General features: G+C 38.5%; 1 protein-coding gene across 2 annotated transcripts in view; it reads right to left on the reverse strand.

Moving 5' to 3' along the window:
* Positions 1–9617, reverse strand: part of LOC133107840 (snake venom 5'-nucleotidase-like) — a 45456-nt gene extending 35839 nt beyond the window's left edge. For both annotated transcript variants that reach the window (XM_061217083.1, XM_061217073.1), the window contains exons 1-3: positions 9258–9617; positions 1270–1492; positions 599–787 (exon numbers count right to left, since the gene is read on the reverse strand). In XM_061217083.1, the coding sequence (XP_061073067.1) occupies positions 599–787; positions 1270–1492; positions 9258–9590 (745 nt within the window). In that variant the 5' untranslated portion in view covers positions 9591–9617. The remainder of the gene's footprint in view (positions 1–598; positions 788–1269; positions 1493–9257) is intronic.
* Between the last annotated feature and the right edge of the window lie 619 nt (positions 9618–10236).

Genomic DNA, 10236 nt, shown 5'->3' on the forward strand with positions numbered 1-10236 from the left:
ACTTTGTAACGTGAATACCTTTTGTATGAAATTTTAAACATGTTTTAAAAAGAAAACTTTCTATCATGTGGAGGGGGACACACCTCTACCCTCATTGATTTCATAGCCTTGGTTCACCCTCCACCTATGGGGGGCGGGGCAACGTAGTTACATTTGACACCAACAGTCTCACATTCCTGAGAAGTTTTTAACATTATATTTCACATTCTCAATACTGATAATTCGTTGCATAATAATTTGGCATTAGAAAGAGACCCAGGGCTTAGAAAGCCAGTTAGAAAGAGACCCAGGGCATCATGCCGTCAAGGGTGGGCTCATGACAGCTGTGGAGAGTGCTCACATTTGCCACCTAGTGGTGGTGCTCCACCTGTTACAGGCCGAAATGCAACATGGATGCCCCCTACTGTCGGAACCTCGCAAGTATCTTTTCCCGGGAACATTCTTGCCGCACAGACAAAAACCCCAATGAAACACAAAACAATGTCGCCAACAGAATCTTTGCAAATACCATTTCAAAGTTTTTTATAAGCAAGACGTTAGGTAAAAGCCACAACTAGTCATAAAAGGGCCACATGCATTGTAGTATGAAGTAATTTACCTGTATACAAGAATGTGTTTGTGTGTCCACCGATGACCACATCAATCCCTTGGACCTTCCTGGCAATTTCTTTATCGACCTCAAAGCCGGAGTGGCCGAGTCCAATGATTTTATTGATACCAAGTCTGGTCAGCTTATTCACTTGGACCTGCAGAGCACTGATCTCATCCTCAAATACCAAGTGTGGACCTATACAGAGACAGAAAGACAGAGCAAGAAAGAGAAAGAAAGAGAGAGATCCTTGTGTCTGCTTGTTTTTTGCTGCCATTTCAAACCAAAGAAACCAGTTAACAATGAGTGCAGTTAACTGTACAAACAAACTGATCAATTAAGTGTTCCATACATGTAGCAACGAAAACATGCAGCCCCTGTGCCTCTTCAGGAACTGAAGTGTTTTAAAACTATTGTACAAAGCAAGAAGAAATGAATTGTTTAAAAGTTTCTAAATCATATTTTTTTGCTGCCATCTTCGCCAAGTCTCTCTTGAAAAAAGGAGATTATTTATCCCAATGAGATGACATGGTTAAGTAAGGAATCTATAAAAAAATGAAAATGTGATGCTGATTCTTAGGAGGAGGTGGGGTGTCCCCTGTGCATACCTAAAGCTGAATAGTAAATTAGTAGGGCAACAGTCAACAAAGCAATCTACCAACCACAAAAAGGGTTTTTACCTGGCAGTGATAAATCTGGTGTTTCTTTTGATGTGTAGCCCACCACAGCCACTCTGTCAGAGCCAACATTAAATATCTTGTAGGGAAAGAAGTAATGACTCAGTTCCGGCACCACAGCTTGATTTGGCTTGATGTTAGCGCTGAGAACTGTGAAGTTGACCTGCTTCAGAAAAGGCTCCAGCAATCCCTCCACACCATTGTCAAATTCATGGTTTCCTAATGCCTAAAATCAAGAATACAATTTTTAAATAAAAAAAAAGAAGAAAAAACAGCAAATGCTGCCAAATTATGGCACAGTGGGACCATAGAGTCAACAAGCGAACATTTGGCAAAATGAACTTAAATAGGTCTTCACTGGGCTTTATGAAATGCTAACAACCACACTCAATTCTGTGATGTCTCATCTTTCACCATCTCATCAAACCACAAATTATCATCAAACCACAAATTTCACTGCAAAACACCATTTAGCTCATTTAACAGGAAAAGGCACAAGTGATTTATGTTTTCTCTGTCTCAGTATGTATCATGCATACTTCATTAAGACATACTTCTCTACCCTTCCTCATTTTTGAAGTACTGCAACGGGCCAGGTCATTTCAATTTACAGACAGCTTTGAGGATAGACAGCTTCTAGCTACTTTAGCTACTTTGGAAAATAACCACACTGTCTGACGTGGTTGGACAACACACCATACAAAACAGCTCTTTGAAGCATGTAGAAGCCCATGCGGCCACTGTAGTCTTGAGTAAAGCAGGTATCCGGAGCATGTAAAGTAGTTTGGGGCAATATATCAGTACTCACTGCAGGTAGAGAGCAGGCTGAAAGTGAGAGTTCAAGTAAAAGTTTATTTGCTTAGCCCCTGCATTCAATCGTTATGGTAATAGGATATACCAGTTAAAACTCACGGTTCTATCTGTATAACATATTTTTAGATGCCATTGCTTTAGCAACAACAGATCTCCACATTTTTGAAATCCACATGGGACAAGAAATATGGCAATGTAAGTATCCTTCTCACAACAAGGGTCCAGCGGACCAAATACAGTTTCTCTTTCTAAAAATGAGCTAACTCAAAGAAATGTCGATAAAATATCCATTATTTAATTTGAATTTCACTGTAGGAATTATCATTGCCGTCTGTTTCACCATTGTATACTTCTACAAACGTACTTGTACATAGAAATGCTATTATCTACATTTAGTATAGGGTCTCTGGAACAGGATGAGCCCAAGTACGTGCACCTCTGACCAGTATTGGTAATGTAGTTGCATAAAAAATGCATTACTCCCATCTGTGTGTAAGACAATGCAGTATAAGTTCAATGCATCAATGAACCGACTACAGGCATGTTATTGAAATAATGACATTACATTTATCACGGTGTATATTAACTGAAGCTCCTGACCCATAGCTACATGATTGTATACATTGCACTGCTGCCACAATTGGCTGATTAGATAATCACATGAATAAGTAGGTGTAATAAAGTAAAAATGTTCCTAATGAAGTGCTTGGTGAGTGTAAGTAAGGAGCCAGCCTGCTCTTAATAAAAAATAGCATGTGAAATTATGGAATGTGTTTGACTTGTTGATGGGGGTTGGGTACTTGGCAAAAATTATGGTATTATCATGATTATTGTAATGTATTTATTATCCACCTGTTGCTGACTGAAGATAGCTGGAAGTGTAACGAGTTACAGATTTGCCTGAGTTCGAGGTGGGATTTTAGCAGACGAACCAGTCCCAGATCAGCTAAAGGCAATTTCGCTCGTTGTCAATTATGTTATTTCAAATTTTAGGGTTATATCATCAGGGAGCTGTATTGGTAATTGTGGTAATCTGTATTTGAGCTTCTGTAACTTTTTTTTAGTAAATTGGAGTAATTCTGACTGTTGGAAAACAAACCCCAAAGGGTTGCCTTTCAGAGGAGACCAGGGGTGTGTTTCCCGAAGCCTTTACGTTGTTCGTAAGTTGTACCTTAAGCTCTACCTTAACGTTTCAGCGTGTTTCCCGAAAGGTTCTTAGCTAAGTATACCTTCTGTACGTCATACTTTCATAAGGTTGGTCTGGACCACTCTTAGCTATAGTCATGTTGTCAGCTCACTCCGCTAGTGGCCACCACTGTTACAACCGCAAGCCTCTGAAATCAGCTGTTGCTCTTAGTTACATCTCAATCTGTTAAGCAATATGTACACTAATAATTCTACAGTTGTAGTTGGCTAATAATATTACTAAAATACCACATTAATGGCACTGTATCATGCAAATAATACAATTTTAAATTACGAAGGATGTATGTTGCACTTTATTGAACATGTTGCCTAATTGCCTGTTAAATGATATTAATAAACTGATGATTTCCTACTCTCTCTGTGTGCTGGAGCGATGTTTAACCATAGTTCTTTCTTGGTTTTGTTGGACACCGTCGTCCTAAAACTGGAAAATAATATTTCTTTATTCAGCGTCACGTCTAACAATATCTCCATTTCATTTGCTGTGAAGCTGTGGGACCGCTTAAGTCTTCTTTTTTTCCGTGGTTTATGTAAAAAATTTAAATAAATTAATGTTGGTGCATTTTGCTTGTTGGTGTGCTTTTATTGAAAATGTCAGCTAATCAGAGAAAATAGTGAATTACACCAGTAATGTGATGGTGCTTCTGCCAAATCAGTCCTGATTCATTTAAGGCACTCTGACGAAGATATTAAAATAATGTAAATAAAACATGACATGCCAAAGAAGGCGTATTGCTAGATGGCGTAGTCACAAACTGTATCACTAACTGTATATATAATTTGGTGAAAATTATATATACAGTTGGATAATTTAGTTTGTAAGTTTTTAATTCTATTAATACGTCCCCACCAGTCGTGATAAATGCAATATTTTAAAGTATTCCTGCAGTGTTTTATTCATAAATAACACTTTCTCTCATGGGTCTAGTAACATTGCACATAGAAGCTATCCCTTAAGCAACAGCCTAAGTGATAGTTCAGGGAACACACGTAGATAAGTAAACAACTTTAGTAAGGTATGCCTTAGAGAGTCTTCGTAAAGCGCTAAGAGACTCTGTTATTGGGAAACGTACCCCAGGATTATACCTGTAGTCAAAAGGGTTCAAGAATAGTAACATTTTATAACAATAGTAACAATAGCATTTTATTTTGGGCATGTAATTTTCAAGTTTGTTTCAAGCAAAGGGGTGATACTTAAATGGTTAATTTGTTAATTATTTGAAATCTAAAAAATATGCATTTTCACAATGAATAGAAGCAAAATACTGGAGGTGTGGATAAGGTGAACCTCTTCCCCCAACAGCACTGTGATATATCCCAGGCTATATCAGGTTTTTGCCATTGTAAATAACTTATTACTGAATTGTTTTGCTCATTTTTGACCAATAACTGATAACTGAAAAAAATTTATGGATACACAAAAACAACTAAGGAAATTCCACAAGACTAGGTTTAAAGTACACTTTACATCAATTCACATAACATGACGTGTGTGGGACCATGTGTGGACATAGCTACCTTACAAACTAGGCAATATTACTGGGACAAAGAAATGGGCAGGTGTGAAAAAAGGCTGTAAAGTAAGAAAGTTTTCAAAAATAGAAATGTTAATAGTTTATTTTTTATCAATGAACGAAATGCAAAGTGAGTGAACAGACGAAAAATCTAAATCAAATCAATATTTTGTGTGACCACACTTTGCCTTCAAACCAGCATCAATTCTTCTAGGTACACTTGCCCAAAGTCAGCGATTTTGTAGACATATACTCAGGTGTGTGATTAACCAATTATACCAAACAGGAGCTTGTGATCATCGATTTAATATGTAGGTTGAAACACAATCATTAACTGAAACAGAAAGGTTTGGTCAGAATTAATGGTCTCAATGCTGAGAAGTACAGGCAGATACTTATCCATCATGCAATACCATCGGGGAGGCATCTGATTGGCCCCAAATTTATTCTGCAGCAGGACAAAGGCCTGAAACATACAGCCAATGTAATTAGGAAGTATCTTCAGCATAAAGAAGAACAAGGAGGCCTGGAAGTGATGGTATGGCCCCCACAGAGCGGTGATCTCAACATCATCTTTCAAAAAACTTTGTGCAAGTATACCTAGAAGAATTGATGCTGTTTTGAAGGCAAAGGGTGGTCACACCAAATACTGATTTGCTTTAGATTTTTCTTCTGTTCATTCACTTCTTCTGTTCATGTATTTTGTTAATTGATGAAAATAAACTATTAACATTTCTATTTTTGAAAGCATTCTTATTTTACAGCATTTTTCCACACCTGCCTCAAACTTTTGCATCGTACTATATGTAAATGCATGTTTTTTCTTTCACATTAGGTCAATCTGTCATAAAATCAGTCGTCGTCAGACCAACTCAGACGAGTGTGTCAAATTTATTCAAAAGAGTAAATTGACAAGACAAAACAAACTGACAATAACAATAGGCTCCTATGCTTCAGGCTATTGCGGCTGTACCTTTGAGCAATTTATAGCCGGTACATGGTGCTTAAATAAATGAGGAAACAAATGGTAGAAAAACCTAATAAACAAATAGGAAATAAATAAATAAAGAAAATTAACCTTTGCATGTGTTTTATTCACAACGGCGTAAAGCCAATCCAAGAGTTCCTAGAGATCCTCATAACTCTGTAGACACTGTAAAGCAATCTGGAGATATGCTATTAAGAAGGTGCACAGTCCAGCAACAAAGGGATGTATATTGTTTGTTTTTTGATGTACACTCAGTGAGCACTTTATTAGGTATTTATTAGACTTGGTTTTTAGATGTATTGGTCTCCTGCTGCTGTAGCCTATCCACTTCGAGGTTTGACACATTGTGTGTTCAGAGAGGCTCTTCTGCATACCACTTTTGTAATGCATGGTTATTTGCATTTCTGTCACCTTCCTGTTAGCTTTGACCAGTCTTGCTCTTCTCCTCTGACCACTCTCATTAACAACGTGTTTTTGCCCGCAGAACTGCTGTTCACTTGATGTTTTTTGTTTTTCACACCATTCTCTGCAAACTGACTGGAGACTGTTCCAGTCAAATTCCAGGAGATCAGCAGTTTCTGAGATAGTCAAACAACCCTGTCTGGCACCAAGAATGATTCCACGGTCAAAGTGACTGAGATCACATGTCTCCCCCATTCTGACATTTGATCTGAGCAAAGGCTGAACCTCTTGACCATGTCTGCATGCTTGTATGCATTTAGTTGCTGCCACATGGTTGGCTGATTAAATATTTGCGTTAACAAGGTGATGTACAGGTCTACCTAATAAAGTGGACTTCTTACTCAGTTGCCGGAATTAAAGTCTGCAGGAGCACGTTTGACTACATTCATTGGTAAAAAAAAATGTTTTAACCTAAAAAAGTTTCTTTCAATTATGTGCTGATCAGTTTTGTTCTCAATGCATTTTTATTGTATTTGTCTGGTTGCACTCATGTATTGCTGTGTGTGTGCTTAATATACAGTATTTAACATTATATTGCATACTATAATTTTGTATTTTGCACATTAAAATGTGTCACTGTTTCCACCTTCTATGTTCGTATTACTTATAGCAAGGGTAAATGGTTGGCATTTATATAGCGCCTTTATCCAAAGTGCTGTACAATTGATACTTCTCATTCACCCATTCACACACCAATGGCGATTGCCTGCGATGCAAGGCACCAACCAGCTCATCAGGAGCATTTAGGGGTTAGGTGTCTTGCTCAGGGACACTTCGACACAGCCCGGGCGGGGGATCGAACCGGCAACCCTCCGACTGCCAGACAACTGCTCTTACTGCCTGAGCCAGGTCACCCAGGGTGGCCAACCATGCTGGCTTTTGTTTTCACCATAAAATCAGTAACCAATTCATGCCAAAGAACTGCATGAGGTGAGTTAACTGTGTAATTGATCAATACAACTGCTGAGTAACAATGAAAGCCACCACATCCTCCAAAAGTATTGGAACAGCAAGGTCAATTGATATGCTGTTGCTATACACTGAAGACAATTGAGTTTGAGGTCAAAATGTGAACATGCAATGACAGATCCGAATTTCAGCTTTTATTTCCTGGTATTTTTATGAAGATTTGTTTCACATAGAAACATCTTTTGTATCAGACCACCCAATTTTTAGGTAAGCAAAAGTATTGGAACATGTGACTGACAGATGTTTCTTGTTGGCCAGATATTGTCACGTTTCATGTTTGTCACGTCATGTTTCATGTTCAGTCATTGTCTTAGTTATGTTATTGTCACGTCATGTATTATGTTAGTCTAGTCTCGCCACGTTTTTACGTTTTATGTCATATTATGTTGATTAGCATACACTTTTTCGTGTCTTTCTGCAAACCTTGCATTCATGCTTTCTCTCTCTCCTTTCTGTCACTCACGCTTCCCTATTGTTTCAATTTCCCTTGTCTTCTTACTAATCCACTAACGCTACGGCAGGATAGGTTTATTACTAACGATTACTAATTATCTTGTTAACTTGTCAATCCTCCACACCTGATTTCCATTGACATGCTGCTCTCAAGCTAATTGTCTGCACCCGCCTACACCAGCATATAAGTTCAGTTCCATGTCATGTCTTTGTGAAATTGTTGCCCCCTGTTTGTCAGTGCACTTTTGAGCGGCATTGTCAAGTCATTGTCAAGTCATTACGATCCAAGCCTGTTTATTGACCAATGATTATTGATTTCTGTTTTGTTGACCATTGCTGCCTGTACCACGACTTTGCCTGCTGTCTTTGTGCTTTTGTCCCGCGGAGCGGACTTTGGTCTTGACTCTTGCGCCGTCATCAACCCCGAGCCTTCCTACTGTCCGTCTGTACTTCTGCCCCGCTGACAACTTTCCTGGTTACTGGACTTTTTGCATGGTGTACCGATTACGAGACTGCCTTCTCCCTTGGTACTGTACTTTGGTTTTGGCTGGATTTCACGTGTATGAACTTTGCTTGTTTTTCGACTATACTCACTGGACATTCCCTGAATAAAGCCCTGACGGTCTTTATTACACCTCTGTTGAGTCATGCATTTTGCGTCCAACACCACGCACCCGATATGTCCTGTTAGATCAATTGGTTAAACAATAAATAGCTGTGAATGTCTACTCATCGTTTTAGCCTTGGGTTTTGCCTGTGAAAACTGCATTTGTGTTACAAAAGATTAGCTAAGATGAAGTTCAGAGAGCTGTGGGAGAAAAGCAAGCCATTTTGAAACTTAGAAAAGAGGGGAAATCGATCAGAGCCATTGCACAAGCATTGGGGATAGCTTGTATAACAACTAGGCGAGATGAGATGAGCCACAAAAGTTGTGGAACAAAGTTTTATAGACTGAGGAGACCAAGATTAACCTATACCACAGTGATGGAAAGGTCAAAGTGTGGAGAAAGAAGGGATCTTCTGGAAATGTAAACGGTAAGACATGCTCTATTCACCAACCCTTGACTTGTATTAAAACTAAGCATTTTCAAGTCCATTTTCCGACATTTCGGCCACTATTTAAACTTACCCCATGGCTGGGGCAAGTTGGAACAGTTTCACTCCTGCTACTTTTTACAGAACTGTAATTGCCAGGAATGTCCTAGAACTGTACCGATGATCTATAGTCATAGAAACGATATGTATCTTTTTTCTGGATGAAAAATATTTGCTCTGATATGTGGATATATTTTTTTATTAATTTATTTTCCGTTTCAAATGAACAATTAACAATGTATTTAAACTACATCATCCACACTGCAGTCTTGAAATTTGTATTATTAAAAAAAGACTTAGGAGGACTATAAACTCCTATAAACTTTTCACAATCCTTTAAAGTTCATTTTGGTGACAGCCAAGTAAATCATGTCCAATAAGTTTTTGCAAATAATCATGATTCAGAAAGGAAGTGATACGCCCCCTTATACATTTTTTCAATACAAGCGATACATTGGAATGTATTTGTAAGATTTCTTCCAAACACTTACCATCGCATCATACCGGAGTTTGTTCATAAAATAGGCAGCTTCGGCACCCTCGTAGTGGTTGAACCAGACGGTTCCCTGAAATTGGTCTCCTGCATCGAGCAGCAACACGTTCTTCTCGATGCTCCGAATTTCTCTTATTTTCCTATACCTCCTCGCAACTCCAGCGAAGCACACTTCTGTAGTACATTTCCCAGAATCTATGCTAGTCTCCTCTATCCGTGCGTGAGCATCGTTGGTGTGGAGTAATGTAAGGTCTAATCCCGACACACACAAATCATTACTAAGAAGGAAAAGCAAAAGCCAAAACTGTACCAGTTTGATACACTTCTCCATATTGCTTTACTTGACCTACTCGGCAGGCAGTTCAGAAGGTCGTAAACTTCAAAAGCACGATGAACAAGCGGCTGCAGACATTTCGTAACATACTGTATAGTGGCTACATAACACGGCAGTTCTTGTATTTTCCGGAATTCTACCGACTGCTTCCTTCTGAATAAATCCTTCCAGTTTATGGTTCTGAGTAGTATATTGTCCAGTGTCCATTGAATGCATTAAATCGTTAAAAGATAATTCAGATTAATAATTAATTTTAATTGCAGATGATCGTTCAGGATACTCTTGTCAGGAATGCTATCTGTGACGTTACTATAAAATCGTTATACTACTTTTACGGTGATGATATGCTGTTAAAGTTCACAGGTGCCAGTTATTTGAGTGCGTAATAAAAAACGTTTTAAAATGCGTGTGTTTCACTTAATGTAAGGTCTCCCAGGCTTTGATTTCTCTTTCGAAACTATAATCAAGCGTAGGCTAGTTTGTGGTCTGTAACTTGACGCGATAATTTATCCAGAAAGAACACTAGCTATGCCTTTATGAATTATTTAATGATTTATACGAAATAAACCGCTTACAACAAAGTTGTATCGCCTGAGACCCAACTGAACTGTACCGAATAAAAATGTCCCTACTCTGCTTAGAA

Source organism: Conger conger, chromosome 1 (assembly GCF_963514075.1).
Source record: "Conger conger chromosome 1, fConCon1.1, whole genome shotgun sequence".
Lineage (NCBI taxonomy): Eukaryota > Metazoa > Chordata > Actinopteri > Anguilliformes > Congridae > Conger > Conger conger.